General features: G+C 37.9%; 1 protein-coding gene across 2 annotated transcripts in view; it reads right to left on the bottom strand.

Annotated features, from left to right (window-relative positions):
- rfx7.L (regulatory factor X7 L homeolog) overlaps window positions 1-25,520 on the bottom strand; it is a 54,341-nt gene that overhangs the window by 20,132 nt on the left and 8,689 nt on the right. The window contains exons 1-2 of one of the 2 annotated variants that reach the window (XM_018253048.2): window positions 4,022-4,055; window positions 3,221-3,352 (exon numbers count right to left, since the gene is read on the bottom strand). In XM_018253048.2, coding sequence (XP_018108537.1) covers window positions 3,221-3,277 — 57 coding nt within the window. In that variant the 5' untranslated portion in view covers window positions 3,278-3,352; window positions 4,022-4,055. Of the gene's footprint in view, window positions 1-3,220; window positions 3,353-4,021; window positions 4,056-25,520 lie in introns of those variants that run through there. The other variant, XM_018253046.2, reaches the window with a different exon arrangement.

The raw sequence follows: 25,520 nt of genomic DNA, 5'->3' as shown, positions 1-25,520 counted from the left end.
CATCCGACCCTTGCCTTTAACAAGGGCCCCAAGTCCCTGAACTAGCCACACAGCCCCACAGCATGATGGAACCTCCACCAAATTTGACAGTAGGTGTTTTTTCTTGGAATGCAGTGTTCTTCCACCATGTAAAGCGAATTTTGTTATGACCAACTAACTAAATGTTTCTCTCATCAGTCCAAAGCACTTTGTTCCAAAATGACTGTGGCTTGCCTAAATGAGCTTTTGCATACAACAAGCAACTCTGTTTGTGGCGTAAGTACAGAAAGGGCTTCTCTCTCATCACCCTGCCATACAGATGTTCTTTGTGCAAATTGCGCTGAATTGTAGAACGATGTACAGATACACCATCTGCAGCAAGATGTTTATGCAGGTTTTTGGAGGTGATCTTTGGGTTGTCTGTAACCACTCACAATCTTCCGCATATGCAGCTCCTGTATTTTTCTTGGCCTGCCAGACCTGGGTTTTACAGTTTTTGACTGTCAAGCATCTATTTGCTCTAACTTCTCATTGCAATCATTTGGGCAGATGCTCACAGAACTAATTAAAAGAGAATGAAAACATATACCAGTAAGTTTAGGGATTCAGATAGAATCCCGACCCGACACCTGTCGGTTGTTAATACTGCGTCTTCACTTGAAGAGATAAAACCTGATGGCGTTTGACAGTTTTTTTTTCTCATTGAGATACATTAAATGTCAGATGTATATGCATGAACAACACCATCTGACTATATCTTACCCAACTTTACATTACAGCTATGGGATCAGATTCTGTAGGATCCAACAAAATCTTGTGCTGTTGCATGGCAAAATCAGATAAAAACCGATTCAAATCTCCCATGTAGTTTAGCCCTAAGAGTCTAAATTCTTTTTGAATTGATAAATTCAGTACTACTTGGCCAGCACATAAACATTAATTGAGAAAAATTAAATACTGCCGAGAAGCCAAAGAAAAGGGCAGAACATGAAATTATCATGTTTGACTGCCAGAGCGGACAAAAATAACTCATTAGGAACTCTCATTGTTTATATATGTCAATAAGAGGAAAGAGATGTTTATACAGTATTTAAAAAATTTAGGTTGCTGAAATGTATAAGGAAGTTATCCACCTATTTAACACAACAAAACACAGTGCAGATTTAAGGGTACAATTGAAATTTGAATTTTCAATTTTTTTATGGTCTCAATTGTCAAATTCAACTAGTGAATTATCCAAACTCGATTTGAATTTTATTAAAACTTGATTTTCGAGATTTATCAAACACTGGCCCCTTAAGAATTCGACTTTGACTACCACCTAAAACCTGCCGAATTCAAATATAAGTCAACGGGAGAGATCCAGTGACCAATTTAAAGATGTCAGAAGCCTTTCTGACATTTGGAGAAGAAAAAAAACTCGATTCAAGTTTGGTCTAATTCGATTAAAAAATTATTTATTTTTCCCCTTTTAATGGGACAATATTCAGTGTTAAGAAGGGTTGCCACCCAGCTGATGTTTAACTGGCCCAGTCTTTATACATTACATTTTTGCCTAACTAACCATATTAGAAATATTTTTTATTTTGCACAGCCTATTTACCCAGTTTTTATTTTTACACTGAACAATTCCTACAGTGGAGACTTTTTAGGAGCGTGTAGGAATATTACAGAACAACTAGATAAAGTAAGATTATGTACCATTTTACCTTGTTTTTTGTTATTGCTACAATGGGTGCTATAGCAGCAGCACCCACTCATTTTGAAATGCTAACATACAAACAAGGAATGTATAATTTCTAAATTGAAAATAAACATATATAAAGAAACAATTTTATAGTTAAAAAAACTAGTAAAATGCTGCAATGTAATACTTTGGTTTGCATATACTTGTACAGAATCACATACAAATTAAAAAAACTGAATTTACCACAGTTGAGTATGCTTCTCTAGGACAACCAGTAACACATGAACTTCATAAAGACATGCTTTTATACGCACAGGTCTACCTGAACTGCCATGAATGATGGTTATTCATGTGCAAATGGGAGTGGAGGTGTTGCAGAGAATGAACAGAGCACTGTGGCAAAGCAGCAGGCCTGCAAATAAACCATAAAGGTGTAGGCTCAATTCAAAGTTATAGATAAGTATCCTAATCATTCTGTGTGCACAGATCTCCACTGCTGAAGTGGATTTTTTGTTGGTGCAGAAAACATAAGGTGCAGCACTTTTACAAGAATTATTTTTTGGCTTTAGTTCTCTTGTCTGTGGAAACACTAAATTAAGTACACGGACGATGCAAATGCCCTCCAGTTAAGTCTGGAATTGCATGTCTTTACGTGAAAAAAATATTTGTATTGTTCACCGGAAAAACTCACCCTATGTAGAGAAGCAAAGGGTCTTTGAAGCACATTGGAGTATAGTCTCGGCTAATAAGTCTACTTTAAACCTGAATTTACAAAATAATAATACAGGTATAGGATCTATTATGCTGAAGGTTTGGGAACTGGGCTTTTCCGGATAAGAAATCTTTCTGTAATTTGGATCACCTGGATATCTGGATCTGCTAAAAATCATTTAATCATTAAATAAACCTAATAGGATTGTTTGGCACCAATATAGATTCATGCAGCTTAGTTACTACAAGTAATGTTTTACGATTACAAAAGAAGAAAAAGGAAATCATTTCTAAACATTAGAATTATTTGTTTAAAATGAACTCTATGGAAGATGGCCTTTCTGTAATCCAGAACTTTCTGAATAATGGGTTTCTGCATGCATAAAAACATGTCTTGTAAGAAGCAAGTAGTAAAACTGTCAGGACCATAAACTTACATTATATGTATATGCTGCTCTGGGCTTGGATTGTGCACACTAGTATTCTATATCAAAGTGCCATCAGGCTATTTTTTCAGTCTAGCAGTTAGTCCATCACTCATATGAAGCACCTGCTTAGTTTCAAATACGAGATAGGTACAGTTTTAGATCAGGCTTGTTTTAGATTAGAGAGGAATGTCTCTCATCAAAGCAGAAGACAAGAAAGCACAGTAACAAACAGTGGCTACTGGCAGCCCAGGATGCTCTGTTAATCTTGCAAGTTGAGCTTCTGGAAGTGGTTCAGACAAAAAGTCATACAATTCATATATGTATTATATACCACTTCATCAAACATCTTCCTATTAGCAAAGGCTTGGACATATTGTGACATTACAATACATAACCTTTAATCTGTGTGTTTTACCTGTGGTGATGCCAGGCATTGCAGCCTATTTGTTGCTAGCTTGCTGTGTTCAGCCATCTTTCATCTGTTCTATAAACAAAGCCCTACCAAATGCTATTGTATTGAATGAGCTTTGTAGAACCTTTCGACTCTCTAAATAAAACAGATACTTTTAAATAAATATCCTTTGAGTGCAGCATTTTCAAAAGTGCAGACAATGGGTATAAATGCTTTCAGGGTACTTTTATTTTAGGAAAAAAGAAAACAGTAAATCACTGTCAAACATTTTCAGGTAACAGCAGAATACATTAGCCCAGAAGGAGCATATACAGTAGTTAATATTCTGAACATACAAAAGTCAAACCTAAACACAATAGAAGGGGAAAGCACTTTATACATCATAGAACCCTTGTTAAGACATCCCACCTTCCCTTCCAAATCACATCAGCCACACTCCCTAAATGGCACTGTTCCCAGTAGTTAAATCAGGTAAAAATAAGGAAGAAAAGCACAGCTGTGCGTCACTGATGCCAAAAAGGAACATTCGAAGTTGTAGCTGTTCTGGCCCTGACTTCTATACACAGTCCTGGTTGGTGAGTGCCACCAAAGGGCAAAGGGGAGAAAGGGAATTGGCCACAAAAACCACACTCTCCTTCTTCATCCAAAGGTTAACATGTTTTTTGTCTGTAATTTTATTTCCTAATTTTAGTGGTTTTTAAGAAACTAAAATTCTTAGTCAAATATAGCTGAATTTAAACATTTGACATTTAATCTCCCATTGAGTCAACATCAGTAAACTTTAACAGAGTATTCACTACTCACCAATATGCAGTCCACTTTTGATTGTATGGATTTACTGTTAGGGAAAAAAGAAATGAACAAGCATTAATATTTCTTTTTCAGGCCCTTAAGGAATTAATTAAAGTGTTCAGTGTGCCTCTGAGATAATCAACAACAAATATTTAGTTTAAATGGTCTACATCTACATTTAAACAAAAAATATATCCATGTTGGTGCTTTATTTAATTCAGATTGATGCACTACACGAAATGTGATTGGTTTTTCACACAAGTATGAAAACTACATAATGTAAAAAAAAATATTTATTGAGGTATATGAGGAAATGGTTACATATTTGTATGTTGCAAAAGTTGATTTTAAGGAATAGTAGAGTCAGGTCAAGTCAAGGAATGGGATTATAATAAGGTGTGTGTTTGGGGGGTCCTGCTTTATTTAAGGAAGAGAAGTCTGGGTCTTCACTATCCAAGTCTAATCTTTACATAGTTTTATGGAAGTGTTCAAACATAAGAAATTTGAGGACATCCAAAGATCAGTTTTTGATGGTTACCAGGCTAAAAAAATAAAAAGGGTACAAAACTATTTCAAAAGAGTTTGGACTCCACTAGTCCACTGCCAAACAAACTGCATACAAATACAGGCAAGTCAACATCCCTGTTTCCCTCCACAATATTGGTTGACCGACAAAGATCACATCAAGAGTAATACTCCAGATCAGTGCTGTGCTTCTGTGGTACAGAGGGCCACAATTTTCCTGGCCTATGTGGTGGAGGGCCGATAATAGAAGTCAGTGTTGCCCCCCCCTTTAAATAACACCCACTGTAAACCACAAGAACTTTTTTTAAAATCATATCCACATTCACGGTGGTAGCACACCAAAATATCAAATGGTTGGTGCTCACTGCAGGGAAATCCCTCATCACTCATATGTGAAAAATGAAAGTCATGTTAAAACATACCCTTAAAGGAGAAGGAAAGCTACGGAGGCATTTTATTGCCAATAGATTAGCTGCAATAGTGCAAGCTAGAATGCTATATTTATTCTGTAGAATGTTTTACCATACCTGAGTAAAAAGCTCTAGAAACTCTCTGTTTGTTTAAAATAGGAGCTGCAGTATTAACATGATGTGACATCACTTCCTGCCTGAGTCTCTCCCTGCTCTGAGCACAGATTACAGCAGAGAAGGGAGGGGGGGAGGGAAGAGGAGCAAACTGAGCATGTTCTTGCCCAGGGCAATGAGGTTTAAGATGAAGGCAGGAAGTCTGATACAGAAGCCCATGTGTACACAATAGAAGGAAAGAAATGCAGAGTTTCTTTTGACAGGGGACACAGAGCAACATTACTTTGGGGGTTTACTGGTATATTTAGATGGACCTTTCTGATAAGGCTTACTTAGTTTTAATCTTTCCTTCTCCTTTAAATCCATATAAATAAACACCTTAGGGGGCCTTAACAACAATTTCCAAATGCTAACAAACCCCAAGAACAAACCCAAGACTTACATTCCACAGGTAGCGTAGGGCAAGCAGAGAATGGCACACACAAGCAGCACTGGGCAAGCAAAGAATGGCACACACAAGCAGCACTGGGCAAGCAGAGAATGGCACACCCAAGCAGCACTGGGCAAGCAGAGATTGGCACACAAGCAGCACTGGGCAAGCAGAGAATGGCACACACAAGCAGCACTGGGCAAGCAGAGAATGGCACACACAAGCAGCACTGGGCAAGCAGAGAATGGCATGCACAGGCAGCACTGGGCAAGCAGAGAATGGCACACACAGGGAGGGAAGGCAGAACAGAGCAGGAGACAGGGAAACCCATCATTGTAATATGTACTACATTTTGAATTAGGTGTGAACAGATGAACAATGGGCAGTTTCAGTCAGGGTCTCAGGGGTGAACAGTACAGGTTTTAGGGGTGTGAACAATAGAGGTGTCACAAGCGTGAACAATGCAGGGGGATCACAGGTGTGAGCAATACATGGGATTACAGTGTGAATTTGAGGTTTAAACAATGCAGGGGCCAGTTAATCTCTGTAGTGATACATTTTAAATCTTACATATGGTAAGCAAATACAGCAGGTAGATGGGGGGCCACAGAAGGGGGGGGCGCCAGATGGACAGCCCTGCTCCAGATGATCACAAAAAGGAACTAAGGAACTAAAGGCCTGACTTGCACTGGTGAATTTTAGTGTTCATTGATTCACCATCAGGAGAATACAGACAACAATGGTGTGCATGGCCACTACTATTCAAAAAGAACATGGATACCCAACTAAAGTTTGCTTAAAGACCATGTGTAGTCAGAAGGCTACGGGAGGAATGTTCTGTGAACAGATAAGATCAAAATATATTTTTTTGAGTTAAATGATACATGTTGGTGGCAGTATCATGGTTTGAGCCTGCTTTGCTATCTCTGGAACATGACAGCCTGCCATTGTTGATGGAACTACGACTTGTGTATTGTACCAGCAAATTCTACAGGAAAGTGTCAAGGCATGTATCTATGAACTGAAGCTCAAGAGAAAGTAATTCATGTAGCAAAACAACAACCGTAAACACATAAGTCGATCTACTAAACAATAATTAAAGCAGAAGAAAATAACTGTCCCAGACCACCATTACCTATGGCGGCAGTGAGTTTCTCCAATTGACAATTAAAAAAAGATATGGGAGAGGTGGACACCCTTGGCGTGTCCATTTAAGTATGAAGGGGGAACGTGTAAGCATGGATTTGGATCAGAGTATACAAGAAATGTGGAAATGTGGACCAAATCCAAACCTGTTCAATAATAAGGCAAGACCACTATTGAGTCATAATCATTATCACTGTAAAAAGAGGATACGACTCTTATTCTGATTCAGCTTGAGCCTGAATTATTATGATTGGTGTAAACTGTAGAGCCTTCTAAAGGCTGAGGGCACACATTGTGTTTTTTTGCAGTCTGAAAGTAGCGCACCTTCTGCCTCCACTCTGCTACATGAAGCACAGCCAAGTGGAGATCTGACAAAAATGCAGAATTTCAGCCTGATCGGATCCGCTTTGTGTTGCGAAACGGAGGTGGAAGCGGTACTTGTCAGTGCAGTTTTACTAGGGATGTACTGAATCCACTATATTAAGATTTGGCCAAGTCCTGAAAAGATTTTTTGTGAAAGATTTATCCGAATACCAAACCAAACCCTTATTTGCATATGTAAGCATGTGCGGTTAAGAAGATTCCTTGTTTGTGTGACGAAAAGTCACAGGATTTTTTTGGATTCAGATTGGCCAGGCACTTGTACCTGGCCAAATCCAAATCCTGCAGAAAAAGGCAGAATCTTGAAGCTGATCCGCTTCTCTCAGCCTGCAGAAAAAATGAAGGCTGAGAGCAGCAGAGCCAACGCTCTAAATCTAAATGTTTTTTTTTTGTAATGGGGTGTCAGGGGCCACAACTTAATATGTATGTATGTATGTATGTATGTATGTATGTATGTATGTATGTATGTATGTGTATATATCTCACAGTATACAAAAGTAAACACAGGGAGGACACATATTATAATAAATGCAATAAATAAGTAAGAGACACAGTAGGAAGGAAGTCTCTTTCCTGAAGAGTTTTTACAGTCTATGTTTATGACAGATTCATCATTCATTTAACATAAGCGCTATATTAATACAAAAATAAATCTCTAAAATATCTTTGTTTCCTGATTGTATGAGATAGGCTTGCCTAGATAGAAGCTTAGCTTCCATCTGAAACATTTATCTGTGTCTGCAAAAAAAGCAGCTTTGTCTCATTATCCTGTAGTAGGTCAGATTCTGACCTGAAGGATGTTTTTTTATCCCTTTATGTTCTCTGGATATGACAATGTAAAAGCAGTCAGGTCTCCTCTAGGTCTTTTATTCAGCTGGATTGCTTCAGGAGTTTAATCTAGGAGTGCAGACAATGTAAACAGACACTGCTTTCAGTAGCAATTACATTTAAAACCATTGAAAATGTTTTTGAAAACATTATTGTTAATTTCAATAAAAATAATAGTTTTTGGGTTGAGGGCACCTTTAATGTCATTTTGGTTGTGGTATGTTTACTAAAATCCAACTTTACAACACCAAGTGCATTATTTGCATGAATCTAGGGACCCAAGCCAAAAGTATTGATTTTAAATTGGTTCACTCAAACCATTAAAAATTAAGTGCAATTTTTATTAACTGAATTTCAAGGCTGATTCAATGAGCCTAATAAAATCATGATTTTTCTCCTAATTTTTAGGCAAGAAGTCCATTTTTATAATACTAACTTGCAGGCAATGAAAATACAGACCGCCACTAAAGTTGGATCATAATCCACCAATTTAAACAAAAAGTTCAATTAAATAGTAATTAGGCAACATAAGCAAATTATAAGAAAACAGTACAGGTATAGAATATATTATTAGGCCACCAATGTGGATTTATAGAGCTTAGTTTCCGCCAAGTACAAGAAAGGGAAATTGGAAATAATAAAACCGCAAAATAAGAAATATTGGAGATGGCCTTCTTGTAATGTAGAGCTTTTTGGATACCAGGAGCTCTCCTCCAGCTAAGGCTCCAATTCTGACAATGCCCTGCATGTTATGCAGGGATAGAAAAGAGCTGATTTATGATACATAGTTTCTCTAGTCTGAAATCTAATAAGAGAGAATATTAAAAACAAGCTAATTTCAGTGCAAATGAATTTACAAATAACTTTATACACACATGTAACTTTGGATAATTTTCATCCATAAATATATGATCAAGCATTTTTTGTTAATGTCCGAATTTTAACTATACTATGCTTGAGTGGCCACGTGAAGAGAGAAGGAATGAAGAAGATTGCTTGTTTGCGTGTGCCCTGGGCCGGTGCAGTTTTCTGCTACCAGGAGCACCAGCCTGGGGTTTCAGGTAAGTCATTGCGAACCTTGGGGGAGGGCCATAACACATTGTTCTCCTTTAAGACAAGAAAACATAGCAAGGAAAGGAATTAAGCCAGTTTAAATATGTCTAGCATAAAACTCAATGTAATAAAGCAAAATAAATAAAGCAAAAGTCCCTGAGACTATGGCCTCATGACTACAGAATTTATTAACAGATAAATGCTCTTATATTAGGTGAGGCCATTATTCTGTATGAACCGCATATACATACACTAGTAAATATTAACATTTACACCATTCTACTCTATATTAACAGGGCTATGACTCACATTCGTCAAATTACTACAAAGCTTTTTCAAGTAAGTGCAGGATTTTTATGGATTCTGGCTTATGTGCAGTCAGTCGCAGGCGCCTGAGAGAACCAAAGCAAATATGTGTGTATTCCTGACTGAGCTGCACAGGTTGATGTCATAATACATTAGGAGTTCCTTCTTTAGTTTCTGCTTTAGTAAGGAGAGCTGGTGTCTTCTGGGCAGACTAAGAAGTATGATTCACAGCCTAGCTCATACAGCTGCTGGCCAAGTATAAGAACCATAACATAAGGAGTGCAAACTTTTGGGGTGGGGGAAAATAGACATGAATACATTTGGGTATTGTTAGTTAAAGCCATATTTAGGACAGACAAGGAGGCAGTAAGATATCTAGAGAGCTCTTCGGGCAAGAACCATTCTGAGGCACACAGTATGTACCACACAACAAATCAAAATAAATAATACTGCTTAGAAAAGCTGCACGCATAAAGGCTTGAGCTTGCTTTGCAAGTCTGTATTACACATTAGCATTGAACCTACTAAAAGCTTCTTTCTACAATGATATTTATTGTGCTATAGTTAGAAATGCCTACTAAAAGGCCAATCTAGACTTATAGTTCTTATGGCTACAGGCACATTAGAGATTTTGATCATGGCAAAATGCAGCAATGTTCAAAATGCTTTAGTCACCTTTGCGACTATACAGTAAGTTCAATTTTGCTCTATGGCAGTTCACAGCCAAGACTGTTCAGAGGCATGTTTTAAAAATCATTAACATCATGTCGATGTATTTTCTCCTTGTAAGCCACTGTATCAACAAGCCAGACACTCAAAATACCCCTGACACCTTAGAGGCTATATAGTATGAAAGGGTGATGGCACACAAAGCATTTCATAAATCAGCATATTTCAGATAGCGTAGAAGCACCAATCACTTGAACCGCAAACTTCTGACAATATCAGTAATGGTAGGTCATCCAGAAAAACTACAGCACTACACCCCTACAATAGCTATAGCAATAGCTCTGGTTTCCTATTCAAGTGAAAGGGAAATAAATAAATAAAAAACAGACATTGACTGGTTTACCGTTTACACTGATAATTGCAGGCACCTTGGGAGGTTCTCCAGGAATACTTTTTTCAATTGCTTTCCATTTTTTTACTGTTTTTCCAAAATCTAAATGTAAAGTGTAACATCCCTGTGTTTCAGTGTGGAAGCTCAGTAATTCAGGTGCAGATTCTGTGCTGTTTCTCGGTATTTTGTTGATACATTTCTCAACAGCATCTCTGAAGTATTAGCAACTATTAACAGCTGCCTTTAATGAAGCTCAGGAATTCTGCTCAGCAGGGACAAAGTTAAAAGAAATGTTTAAATTTAGAACAGTTTAGAGAGTCATCCCAGGGCAGGTTTACAAAGCTGAAAAATTAGACTTACACTTCAATATTAAAAAAACAGTCACACATAGAAAGTAAATTGAAAAGTCTTTATTTCTGGTGATCTGAAACCAACTAAACTGAAAAAGTGTTGGAAGGTGAACAACCCCCTTTAACCCCTTTTTACATGTGGCAATACTAATGTTCGTTAGGATTAAATCTGCACATATTGCTCAGTGCAGGATTCAACTGTGGGCAGCAAATCTTTCCCTGTGTTTTGCCCTAAGAAATCATGTGAAACCCTGCCGATACTTTACATTGAATGAAAACAGTAGCATTTTCTCAAGAGCATATATAACCCTTAAAACTTTTAATATATTCAAATTCAGGTTTGCATGATAGCAATCGCTTCCATTGATTGTAGCTACACTGCCAAAGACAAAATAGAGTGATAAAGTGAGGCCACAGTGTGCCTTATCAGTGCTACATGTTCTGCTTTCTTTTATTCAAACATCGCCCACTCTTCTGCAATGAGCACACTTGAGAATCAGAAATTTCTAGTTGCTACGGCACCCTTGCAACAAGCTGAGATGTTTGTGTGTTGGTGTAGATTTGTACACACATTTTTATAGGAAGTTTGTTGGAAATAATACCATTGGGCTTATGGTGATGAGAGGTACAATAACATATGGTATAACAAATTTAAAAAGGGCAGGGGGAATAGATGGGATTAAACTGAAAAAAAAACCTGGGCCAGTATATTTTGATAAATATAATGTGAGCACCATTTTAATAATTTGTCTTTCTTTAGGTTTAGATCCAACAAGCAAAAAAATAAAATAGATTTGGGTGTGTCCACAGGTTACCAGATGTGACTAAAAGCTTCTGGTAACTTTAAAAACCAAAATTTCCATTTTTAAGATGGAAATTCTGCTGATCAATTCACAAAATTAAGGCACTATTAAGGCACTATACTACTAACCAGATTTGTGTCAGATATATAGCCGTATTGCATTAATGCATTGTTGCATTTCTTGTGACATATGCTGTACATTGGTGGAAAAAGAAAAAATATATAGAAAAATATATTTGCACACCTACAGAAATTGTTAATTATTTCATCACTTATTCAAAAGAAACATTTAAAAACCATAATTACATATATATCAACAAAACTTAGCATTACTAATGATCAATATGTCTAAATATTTTGTATAACCACCAGTTGACGTAAAAGGGTTGTTCACTTCTAGTATGATGTAGAGAGTGATATTTGGAGACAATTTGCATTGGGGTTTCATGTTTTATTATTTGTGGTTTTTGAGTTATTTAGCGCTTTATTCAGAAGCTCTCCAGTATGCATTTCAGCAATCTGGTTTCTAGTGTCCAAATTACAATAGCAACCATGCATTGATTTGAATAAGAGGCTGGAATATGAATTGGAGAGGCCTCAATGGAAACAAGAGGAATAAATATTAGGAATAAAAACACATTTGTAGCCTTACAGAGCATTTTTAGATGGGGTCAGTGACCCCCATTTGAAAGCTGGAAAGAGTCAGAAGAAAAAGGCAAATAAATAAAGTATAAAAAATAAATAATAAAGACCAATTGAAAAATTGCTTAGAACACACCAAACGTTAACTCAAAGGTGAACCACCCCTTTTGACTGCCACTTTCTCTTGATTTTAAATTAAATAATTAAAAGGGTTTGCCAAATCTGGGAATTCATATTATTCCAGCACTCAAAGATATGTTACATTTTTTTTTTTTTTTGCAAATGTTCCCAAATATGTTAAACAGACAAATTTTAGTCTGGTGACTGTATAGGAATATCCATGTAAATCAGAACTCCCTGCTCTTGACCTGTCACAGCTTCAAAGCATGTTTATGATTATTGTCCTCCTAGAAAATAAATCATCTACTACACAATTTTTAGCTAGAAAGGTAGGTATGACTCTGTGTTGTTGATGTCTATTTTTGAGATTATTATACAAATATATATATATACACAAACTTTAGCTCTACAGTGCCAAAATGTGTGGTTTTTAAACTTTTATGTAGGAGCAATGTGGAGTTGTGCATGGACATATTTGCACATAGGCATGCACTCCATAAGCTCTGCATTTGCAGCTACTGCTATAACAATTAGTAAAGAAGATTTTATGATTTTATTAAAAATTAAGGGATTCTAAAGCAAATTTGGGGAATGGCTTGGGGTGGATTAGGAACTGGCTTTTAATGCCTATGTAGGCCAAGCAACTCATTGACAAAGACTGCTTGCTTTAAAAATCTGTTTAGATGACAGTAAGCTTATTTGTAAACAAAACAGTGCTGATATTAAGAAAAATAAAAAATACAATGTCTGATGACTAAAAAAACTGTTTCTATAGTACAGGTATGGGACAAAGGTACTTGATCCCAACAGTTATTACAGAGAAAAAGGAAATAAAAAAATTTAAATACTACTTCTGAGATTTCCTAATAACAGACCCCATACTGTATTATATTCATGCATTAACTACAGAACTTTTGGGTAATTTTCTGGCAAATATGAAATGACTGCCTCTTAACTTTTATAATTTTATAGGCTAACAAACTAGCAGCTCAGCATCCGTCTAAAGTTACTAGAGCAGTCCTGCAATAACCAGAAACAGCCGGAATCCAGTTGAAATAAAGCACAAACACAGAAAGAAGCAGATTTCCTAATGTTAACCCAACACAGTGCAAAAAGACACACACAGGGAAGTGAATTTTGGAAGGTGTACATAATCAAAAATGCAACAGGAATGTGTTTTAATTATTTTATTTATGGTGCTTTTTATATTTGAAATCCACGCCAAGCGTTGCAGAGAAGGAGGCGACAGGCTTCCCACCAGGTATTCTCAAAGAAGGTTTTATTACTGAAAGTTTAATTTATTGGGGGAGATTTGTCACCCGCAGCCATGCATTTTTAGCCATCTTAGGAAAGGAAGGTAAGGAAGTTTACCACTTCCTATACCTCTATATCTATTGTTTTGAACAAAATACTATTATTCCATGCAATTTTTTTGTTAAATTCTGTTCATGACAATGTATCCCAATGTTTAAAGGGGTTATATGCCATTTTAATTATGATACCTTTTCACTAAGATTTTATTAGTATAAGAAAAGAGTGTAACTAAAGTAGCCCAGGATTTCCACTCCTCCTGTACTACCAACCCCCGAGCGTACTCCTCCTATGTAGAGACATCTTCATGATATGGGCAGATTTTATGTAAAAATTCAATCGGTTCCACTAACTATTTAATATTACCATCAGCTTTAAAGGGGTTGTTTGCCTTCCAAACACTTTTTCAGTTCAGTTGTTTTCAGATAAGTCACCGGAAATATAGACTTTGTTAGTTTGCTTTCCAACTTTTGTTTTTTACAGTTTTTCCAAAATTTAAGTATAAAGTCTAATGTTCTGTGTCTCTGGTGTTTCAGTCTGGCAGCTCAATAACTCCAGGCGCAGATTCGGAGTTACAATTTGAAACTAAGCTGATACATTTCTTAGCAGCATTGAATATTGCAATTCTGGACTATTAGCTACTATTATATCAATTCTAACAGCTGCCTCATAATGGAACCCAGGTATTCTGTTCAGCATGACAAAAGATAAGAAATGTATCAACTAAGGCAGAGATCCTGAACCAGTGGCTCGTGAGCAACAAGTTGCTCAACTACCCCTTGGATTTTGCTCCCAGTGACTTCAAAGTAGGTTCTTATTTTTGAATTCCAGGCTTGGTTGTACAAAAACTAGATGTACTGCCAAACAGACTGCTGTAGGCTACCAGTTCTCATAGGGACTATCAAATAGCCAATAAGAGCTCTTATTTGACATCCTTAGAACTATTTTCATGCTTGTGTTACTCTCCTACTCTTTTTTACATTTTAATGTGGCTCACAAATAAAAAAAAGATTAGGGACCCCTGAACTAAGGGTTTATCATGCGGTGTAAAAAGTGAAACATTACCAGTGATGTAAGCAACCAATTAGATATTTGCTTTTGTTTTCGAATTGTTGAAATTGAACTGCTCATTAGTTGCCGTAAGCAGCACAGCATGATAAAAAGACCTCTAGATTTATCAATTTAGAACAGTTTACAGAGTCAGACCCCCCCCAGAGCTGCTTTAGAAAGACCTAAGAAGGTGAAAATGTAACTCTAATGGCAAAATGGTCAAAAATAGAAAAGAAAGAGTAATTGAAAAAATACATTATTTCTGGTGAACTATCTGACAACAACTGAACAAAGTGTTGGAAGGTGAACAACCCCTTTAAGCTAACCTGCTCTGACAACCACATTCACTTCCCAGACACAACTACCTACATACCACCAAATATTGAACACACCAACTCTTTGTATCGTATGTATGACGGTTTCCTCCCAGACTAAACTTTTTTTTTCCTGAACGCTAAAATATTGCATTGCTGTGCCCGTCTTTCCAGTTTTTGCAAATTCGCATTGAAAATAAATTTTCGCAAAAGCCTTGCAAATGAGACAGGTGTATGCGTGAGTGTCCCCACAGTGCAAGACTATTGTGCACGAAGATAGTATTGACAGTGACCTAAATTCGCAATTTGCCATATATAAAAAGCTCTTATAGACATTCGCAGTGTGAAAAATGTTTTCCCAATTCTATTTGCACACTTATTCAGCTTTATAAATGTAACCACGTGCAGGACAAATATATTGACTGTGCAAACCAATCTGCTCTGTGCAAAGTTTATAAATGAGCCCAACTTACTAACTCAGAGTTAGAGAGCTGAAAAGGAGGAAGTAGTGTTCTGGCTATTATGTTAGACAGCCAGTCACTCCAGTCTGTATACATTACATTTTGGCTAACTAACTATATTAGAAACATTTTTTATTTTGCACATAATATCTATTCACCTAGTTTTTATTTTTACACTGAACTGTTCCTTTAATAACATAGTCACAGATTCATATCTCTTGGCATTAAGACAACCTAAAAACCTAAGCTGACTTAAAAAAAATACTTTTCACAACCCAGCATTAACAACAAACACAGAAAAGCAAGAAATCTAAAACGTGCCCACATATTTCATAATATAAATGAAAATTCCTGGCAAATTACAGGACTACAAAATAACACTATATTTACATTGGATAAATAGTGGAAAAAGCTTCAGTAAAGGACTACCCACTACCAGTTTACTATAAACAATAAATATAGGATAGGATACCCCATAGGAAAACACTTTAAGGGTTGGGGCAGATCAGCAGATTAGGGGAGATTTAGTCACCTGGCGACTAATCGCCTCTTCTGGGTGGCGACAATCTCCCGAACTGCCTTCCGTCTGCTTGAATGAAGAATCGCCTGCGCTAATATACTCGCGGCGTTTCAATTTCCAAAGTCGCCCAAACTGCCTTCCGTCTGCCTTCCATATGCTTGAATGAAGAATCGCTTGCGCTAATACACTCGCGGCGCTTCGATTTCCGAAGTCATCCCTTGTCGCCACGCAGAAGAGACGATTAGTTGCCAGGCGACTAAATCTCCCCGCATCTGCTCGTCTGCCCCAACCCTAAAGGGGTTGTTCACATTCCGAATGTTTATTCAGTTCAGTTATTCACCAGAAAGAATTGTAGTCAGATTGTTCACCAGAAATAAAGACTTTTTTCAATTACTTTGCATTTTTTTATTTCTTACCATTTTTCCGAAAATCTAAGTTTAAAGTTCCAGTCTCTGGTGTTTCATTCCCTCTGGCAGCTTAGTAACCATGGTGCAGATTCTGAACGTATATAATTTGCAACAATAGATGATACATTCAGTTGATGTATTTCTCAGCAGCATCTTTGAAATATTTAGCAACTATTGTATCAATTCTAACAGCTGCCTTTAATGAAACTAAGGGATTCTGCTCAAAGATAACAAATGTATCAACTAAATGCATCAATTTGGAACAGTTTTCAGGGTCTGCAACTCCTCTCCCAGAGTGGCTTTAGAAAAATTAAACTTTACACTTAAAAATTAGGAAAATTGTCACAAATAGAAACTAAAATGTAACTGGAAAACGTCTATTTCTGGTGAAATCAACTGAACTGAAAAACGTGTTGTGAACAACCCCTTTAATAGTCCCAACTGCAGCCTAGAATACTTCAAAATCATGGTTGTCAAAAGTAATTTAAAACAAAAAATCTAAAAAATTAGGAAATATATAAACTGATGAAAACTTTTATAGGGTTGGCTCAACGTTAAGGCTAACTTTTATTATGTTATAGCATGGCCTATTCCTAGCAACTTTGCAATGGTCTTCATTCTAGTTTTTTGAATTGCTTTCCTCTTCTACATATTTCCAGCTTTCAAATCAGGGTCACCAACCCCAGCAACTAAAAAAACAAAACAAAAAAAAAACACAATTTCTCTGTGAGCTTATGATTTTACTATTATTGTTACTTTTTATTCCATATATTTCTAATCAGGCCCTCTCCTATTCATATTTCAGTCTTTCATCTAAACCACTGCCTGGTTGCTAAGGTAAATAAGCTAGCAACCAGATAGCTTTTTGTTCAGTAGCTCTCCTGTTGGAATTTTAGCAGCTTAATAACTGAAAAAATGAAAACCAGTTGCAAATTGTCTCAGAATACCATTGCCTATGTCGTACTAAAAGTTATGAGTTTAGTTGTTTTTAGATTGTTCCCCAAAAATAAACTTTTTTCAATTCCTTTCCATTATTTATTTTTTTATTGTTTTTCCAAAAATCTAAGTTTAAAGTTGAATGTTCGTGTCTCTGGTGTTTCAGTCTGGCAGCTCAGTAATTCAGGTGCAGATTCTAAACGGTTACAATTCTGCTACATTTAGTTGATACATTTCTCAGCAGCATCTCTGGAGTATTAGCAACTATTGTATCAAGTCTAACAGCTGCCTGTAATTAAATCAATGGATTCTGCTCAGCAGGGACAAAAATTACAAATGTATCAATTTAGTGGCATATTTATCAAGGGTTGAATTTCGAATTGAAAAAACGTCAAAATTTGAATTCAAAAAGACCAACCGAAATTAAGCCAAAGTTCTGTTTGGTCGATAAGGTCCGTTTTCGATCTAATAGGTCTGTATTCGATCGAATAGGTCTGTATTCGATCGAATTTGAATCGATGGAATAGCGCATTTGATCTAATTCGATTCAAAGTTTTTTCAAAGTCCAACAATTGACAAATCGAATTTGGACTATTCCCTAGTCGAAGTACAGGGAGCTGAGCTGGAGATCCAAAATGTTTTCATTCGAAAATTCACCTCGACCTTTGATAAATCTGCCCCTAAATGTATTCATTTAGAACAGTTTACAGGGTTGGTGACCCTCCACCCTCCCAAAACTACTTCAGAAGGTTAAAAATTAGACTTTACACTTCAATATTAGAAAAACGGTCACATAGAAAATAGAAAGTCATTTGGAAAAAGTAATTATTTCTGGTGATCTATCTGAAAACTAATTGTTTGAAGGTGAACAACCCCTTTATTAGAGACAGGACCTACAGTTGCACTGCACTGGTAAAACTGATCTGTTTGTTTCAGAAACACTACTATAGTATAGTACAAGCTGCTGTGTAGCAATGGTTAAAACTGAAAAAAGGCTATATGGCACAGGTTAAATAGTGGATGAAAGATAACACCATTATCTGCTGTGTAACCTGAGCCTTTTCTCTTTTGAATGGCTCCCCTCCATTGCTACACAGCAGCTTATTTATATAAACAATAGTAGTGTTTCTGCAAACTCAGCAGTTTTACCAGTGCAAGGCAATGCTGCAGTATGTTTGCTACTTTAAAACACTTAATTTTGTGTTGTAACTGTTCCTTTAATATAGGCCATGGACTTATCAATAATTACCTATATTAGGCACTGCCTGTACAGATGAAAAAATAAACATCTGTGGAAACAACCCCATTAGATTTGAAATTGGTTGTGTCTAATTCTTTCAGGGTTACTTTTATCCTGATTAATTCATATCATGTCTGAATCCCTCCCCATATGTCGGTCTCAGTTTGCAATTCAATCTATGTTTTTCACTTTTGTCACTTGATTTGTGTACATACACACAAACACGAGCAAATTAGCTTCTTTGTACTCAGGTTTAAAGGAGAAGGAAAGGTTAAAACTAAGTAAGCCTTATCAGAAAGGTCCATCTAAATATACCAGTAAACCCCCAAAGTAATGTTGCTCTGAGTCCCCTGTCAAAAGAAATACTGCATTTCTTTCCTTCTATTGTGTACACATGGGCTTGTGTATCAGACTTCCTGCCTTCAGCTTAAACCTCATTGCCCTGGGCAAGAGCATGCTCAGTTTGCTCCTCTCCCCCCACCCCTCCCTTCTCTACTGTAATCTGAGCCCAGAGCAGGGAGAGACTCAGGCAGGAAGTGATGTCACAGCACATTAATACTGCAGCTCCTATTCTAAACAAACAGAGAGTTTCTAGAGCTTTTTATTTAGGAATGGTAAAACATTCTACAGAATAAATATAGCATTCTAGCTTGCACTATTGCAGCTAATCTATTGGCAATAAAATGCCTCCGTAGCTTTCCTTCTCCTTTAAAGGAGAAACAAACCCTTCACCTAACTCCCCCACCCCTCCCTCCTCCCCCCCCAGCCCAGCTCCCCCCCCCCCCGGGGGAAATGTCCCTAACTTTTTACTTACCCCTCGGAGCAGAGTCACAGCATCAGAGTTCACTGCAGCCATCTTCCAGGTCTTCATGTCTTCTTCTTTTGGCACTTCGGCAATTTACGTGCATTTCAGCACATGCGCAGTTGTAGCAAACCGGTAAATTGCTCCAACTGCGCATGCACCGCTTTGCCGGTCTCCACTTCAGCTTACCGAAGACCCGGAAGATCTGGCCGGAGGCTGCCAGAAACGTTTGAGGCTGTCTGGGGCCGGTGACTTGCACTGAAGGATGCCCCTGCAGACTCTAACATAGATGGTTATACACTCTACCAGTACTCTAATCCTTCTCTGCTTTATTTTTCTTTTTGTTTAAGTTTAAAATGCAAAAATAAAATCCAAAAAAATAAAGGCCTTAAAAAAAGTCATAGGATTGACTGCATTTTGCCATGTGCGCAACACTATCTGAAGTAGCTATGAACTGTATGAGCAATAAGAGAAATAAGGAGAATTTTTGTGGAAAAGACAGCAATAAAGTAATCTCTTGCATAAAAAGGCAATAATGCAATAAAGTAATCATAAAAAAGGTCAATGACTTGTGGGTTAAAATAAATCTGCCTCTTTACGGTTGGGCCCCAGCCCTAAAAGGGCTGTTCACATTCAAATTAACTTTTAGTATGATATTGAGCGTAATATTCTGAGATCATTTGCAACTGGTTTTCTTTTTTTTTTTATTTGTTTTTTTTTTAGTTTTTTTTTATTTAGCAGCTCTCAATTTTGCAGTATTAACAATCTGGTGACCATGGCCCAAATTACCCTAGCAACCATGCATTTAAATAAAAGGCTGGAATATGAATAAGCGAGGGCCTGAATCGAAATAGGAGTAATGAAAAGTACCTATAACAATGAATCTGTAGCTTTACAGAGCATTTGTTTTTTGAAACCTGAAAAGAGTCAAAAGAAGAAGGCAAATAATTTGAAAACTATAAAAAATAAAGGCCAGTTGAAAAGCTGTTTAGAATTCTATAACACATACCTCCCAACTGACCCATTTTCGAGGAGCAGTCCCTCTTTTGACAGCTCAACCCAAAGTCCTTTATTTGTACCGGAAAGTCACGTTTTCTCTGCACTAAAAAGCCAGAAAAAGAAAGTTTCTAACTTATAATCGGCTTTTGGCAGAGAGCCCAGAACAGCCACAGCTTCAGATAAGATACTTTTGTAACAATTTAGAGATAAGTAATTGTAACAATATAAGATAACAGGTCCCTTGAGAAAAGTTAAGGTCCCCATAGACACAACGATTCTTCTTTGGTGAACGACCAAATTTTGGTTGTTTTCTCAGGACCCTGGAAAATGGTGCTTGTTAGGTGACATGATTATTCTTTACAAGTATATTATAAAAGCACATTAGAAAAACAGGTCAATCCCTAACTTTTATTAATTTACATTAAAACCGAGCACTGCTCAGGACTAAAAAGAACTTAAATGGATGATTCACCTTTAAATTAAATGTTTAGTTCGTTATAGAATGGCCAATTCTAAGCAAATTTTCAATTGGTCTTCATTATTTATTTTTTTATAGTTTTTTAATTGTTTAGTTTTAATTGTTTTTGCCTTCTTCTGAATCTTTCCAGCTTTAAAATGGGGGTCATTGACCCCATCAAAAAACAAACACAAGCATGCAAAAGTTCCTGCAGATTCCAAATAGGGCCTATGATTAGGTATTGGTAGCACCTATGTGGACTTGCAGCAAACAGGAGGCTCTGTTAGGGCTCTTACACATGAGCGTTCTGACCTGCGCTCCCCCTCGCGTGTAGGCGCCGAACGCAGGTTCAGACGCAACATGCTGCATTTTTCCTGCGTTCGGCGCCTACACGCGCCTGAGTGAGTACAGCCCCATTTCAAATAATGACTTGCGTCTATTCCTGCGCTCCCCTGCGGCTGAACGCCAAAAAACGGAACTCAGGGGAGCGCAGGTCAGAACGCTCATGTGTAAGAGCCCTTAGGCAGTATACATGTTTTTTATGCAACTAAACCTTGCCTTTAAGCCAGGAATTCTAAAAAGAAGCACCTGCTTTGAGGCCACTGAGAGCAACATCCAAGGGGTCAAAGAGCAACATGTTGCTCATGAGCTACTGGTTGGGGATCACTGCTCTACATCATACTATGAACAACCCCCTTAAGGTAGTACACAGCCAAACGTTAAAGGAAAACTATACCCCCCAAACAATGTAGGTCTCTATTAAAAGATACTGAGTAAAACAACTCATGTGTAAAACCCTGCTTCATGTAAATGAACCATTATCATAATAATATACTTTTTTAGTAGTATGTGCCATTGGGTAATCATAAATAGAAAATTGCCATTTTAAAAAATAAGGGCCGCCCCCTGAGATCGTAAGATTCACTGTGCACACATACAAACCACATGTAAGGTCACATGAGCCAATTAACAGACAGAGTTCTGCCTTTTGCTTCAACACTTCTTCCTGTTAAAGTTAGTGTTGTAGTATTTCTGGTCAGGTGATCTCTGAGGCAGCACAGATAGAGTCACGAAATGGTGGTTCAAGGCAAGAGATGTAAAAGGGCAATATTTATGTAAATATATATTCCAGTTTGGTAAGATTGTTTAATATGTCATTCAATTTTATATAAACTATCTGTTGCTTAAGTATTCATTTTGGGGGTATAGTTTTCCTTTAAGGTTGTTACCAATGTAATGTTGTAAGATTAGTCTGTAGAGCAGTTACCTAATTTGGAATCAGGACAAAACTAGGAAAGCGGGATATGATACCTGCTACTATATAGCTTTAATTCCCAGCTACCACATTAAAGGAAAACTATACCCCAAGAATTAATACTTAACCAACAGATCGTTTATATCATATTAAGTGGCCTATTAAAGAATCTTACCAAACTGGAATATATATATCAGTAAATATTGCCCTTTTAAATCTTTGATGAATGAGCCAGCACTTTGTGATGGTCTGTGTGCTTTCTCATAGATCCCCTGACCAGAAATAATGAGACTAACTGTAACAGGAAGAAGTGTGGGAGTAAAAAACAGAACTTTTTCAGTTAATTGGCTCATGTGACCTAATATGCAAGTGTGCCCTTAAGTTTGTTTGCATGCGCCGTGAGTTGTATGTTCCCGGGGGGGCGTCCCTTAGTACTTAAATTGACAATTTCTATTTAGGAATACTCAATGGCACATACTACTAAAACAGTATATTTTTATGAAAATGTTTTCTTTAGGGGCATTTGCTGGGCAAATGCCCCTAACTTGTTCCTTACCCTTCTGCACAGGTCCAGTCTACAGAGTTCACCGACACCATCTTCTTCCAAGCGATCTTCTTCCTGCTTTGACTGGCGCATGCGCAGTAGGAGCATTTCGCCGGTACGGATCTACTGCGCATACGCCAAAAGTCACGAAGTGAAATCGGAAAACTTTGGGACTTTTGGCGCATGTGCAGTAGATCCGTACTGGCGAAATGCTCCTACTGCGCATGCGCCAAAATGCCAAAGCAGGAAGAAGATCGCTTGGAAGAAGATGGCGTCGGTGAACTCCGTAGACTGGACCTGCGCAGAAGGGTAACAAGTTATGGGCATTTGCCCAGCGAGACAGGTAGGCCAGGGGGGAGGAGGGAGGGGAAGCAACACAGGGGAGGGGGGGAGGGTTTTTGCGCAGACTGGGTTTCCTTCTCCTTTAAAAACTGTTCTGCATCATACAGCTTGGTTTGAACATATGTGAAATATTACTTAATTACCAAAATTACATGGAAAAAATCTATCACAGTGCTGGCCCATATTCCCAACTTCAGATTGGGAGTTGATTTTCACCAGCAAACAATTAGTGGTGCTTAAATAGCCACAGCAGTTTATGCAAGAAAAACCTCAGCTGAAGTCTGTGCGACATCTACAATGAGGGACTGTTCTTTGCATACGATGAGATTTTGCCTGCAACAATTACTAAGTAGAAGGAGATTCAGTTGCAACAATTACTTATGGATGCCTCTGCACATATCTTATCATAGCACTTAAAGGGGAAGGAAACCTCCTCGGCGCTAACCCCCCACCCCCCCTCCCGTGTATTGCCCCCCCTCCCTCCTCCCCCCTGGCCTACCCCTCCCGCTGGGCAAATGCCCCTAACTTGTTACTCCAGTCCAGGGAGTTCACAGGCGACATCTTCTTCCACGCGATCTTCTTCCTGCTTTGACCGGCGCATGCGCAGTAGGATCATTTCGCCGGTACGATCTACTGCGCATGCGCGTGACTTTTGGCGCATGCGCAGTAGATCCGTACCGGCGAAATGCTCCTACTGCGCATGCGCCAAAACGCCGTTCACAGCAGGAAGAAGATCGCGTGGAAGAAGATGTCGCCTGTGAACTCCCTGGACTGGACCTGCGCAGACGGGTAAGTAACAAGTTAGGGGCATTTGCCCAGCGGGAGGGGTAGGCCAGGGGGGAGGAGGGAGGGGGGCAATACACGGGAGGGGGGAGGGGGGTTAGCGCCGACGAGGTTTCCTTACCCTTTAAGGGTGGTGGCAGACGTGCAGATTGGGGGAGATTAGTCTTCTTCAGGTGAATAATCTTGCCGAAAAGCCTTCCCGCTGGCAAGAATGTAAATCGCCAGTGGGATGGCACTCAGATCGCTTTGTTTTCTGAAGTTGCCTCACCAGGAAAGTTCGAGCAACTTCGGAAAACCGAAGTCTTGGTGGCGGGAAGGCATTTGGGGGAGATTAGTCGCGAGGATTAGTCGAGAAGATTTGTCGCTGTGCGATTAATCTCCCCGAATCTGCATGTCTACCACGACCTTTAATGTACAGTACTAGCTCGGCTCTCTCAATAAGATAAATTACAAGATGACATAGGGAAATCGATCACTACTACCAAAGTGAACCAATATATCCAATTCCCTGATAGAGGTTTTTCTCTACCGAAGGGAGGAAAGCAGTCTTCATATTAATCACCAATTAGACACTGTTTTTAGGATTGGATTTAAGCAATTTGCTCGTTTGTTTTGTTAAATAAAATTAAATCAACATAATCTACATAGCATTTGTAAAATTGCAATTAGGAATAAAGCACAATAAATGTAATTATATATGAATAACTCATTGTTCCAATAGAGGCCTACATTACATCCTATATTTATATTTGTCTGTACAGTGAGAGGACAAGCCGGGGCTTGTTTGTGGTTTGAAGATTCTCTATGCCATTGGCTGCTATATCTGCTGCCGTGAGCAAGTAAAATATTTCCAATCGTCATAAAGGATGTGTATCCTTGTGGCTATGAATTATATTTGTAGGAGACTCCATTCAGCAAAATCTAAATGTATTATGGTCTGAAAAAATATTATTCTAAATCCCACTGGATCCTGAAAAATCCTATTAGAAGATAAAATACTAATTGTGAGAAACAGGGTGCTCCAGAATAAATTGTAAATGACTCACCAAATAGTGAATGTGGTCTGGGTGCGTTAGGTCTTCATGTCCTAATAAATTTTCTACTTTTTATATTTGTTTCTTTATTTTTGGAGACCCTCACATCTTTTGGATACAATGTTTTTGGTTATTGCACCTTGGGACTGAGGTGAACTGTGAGTGTTTTCCTTCTTATTACTTCTTCTATTATACATTTTTGTATCTTTACTTATTTAATATTTATGTTGAGTGGTACCATAGACATTTTTTTGTGGCAGTAGCACAAACCAAAGTATTTTCTGGGTGCGACAGCCCCAGACCCCCAGCTTTAGGGAGCAATACGGCCGGTCGGCCCTGCTGCTTCTTCACATCTAATTGTAACATATTTTGTAACACTATCCCCAAGTTTCTATTAGACAAATACAGCACATGTATTGTACAGTGGTCATGATTCTTACATAGTGCACTATACTACCAATTATAAAAACAACATGGTATACAGTCCAGTACCAATGTCCCACTACCTGAAGTTAGGGAGTCAATGAAATGACCAGCTTGTTCTGGTCCATGTAGGGTTTCTTGCTACATGTCTGTGTCTCTTGAAGGGCTTGTAGGCATGGCACTGAAATAATTTGCATCTACCTACCATTAAAGGGGACACTTCACCCAAAAGAATTATTCAAAATCCTATTTTATCACATTAGTCAAGCAAAATGAACTTTAATTACACTATATCAATTATTTGAATCTTGCTTCCTTCAGTCTGGGATTTCAAAATTATAGCAAGCAAGCAGCAGCCATTTTGTCTACACTGTTTATAAGGCAAGACTTGCATCATCTCAGAATCTTGTTTGTGCACCAGAATGCCCATCCCCATGCCCTGGCTACACAATTAAATGGTAAAGAG

This window comes from Xenopus laevis, chromosome 3L (genome assembly GCF_017654675.1).
Source record: "Xenopus laevis strain J_2021 chromosome 3L, Xenopus_laevis_v10.1, whole genome shotgun sequence".
Taxonomy (NCBI): Eukaryota; Metazoa; Chordata; class Amphibia; order Anura; family Pipidae; genus Xenopus; species Xenopus laevis.
This window is presented reverse-complemented; position numbering and strand designations above follow the sequence as displayed.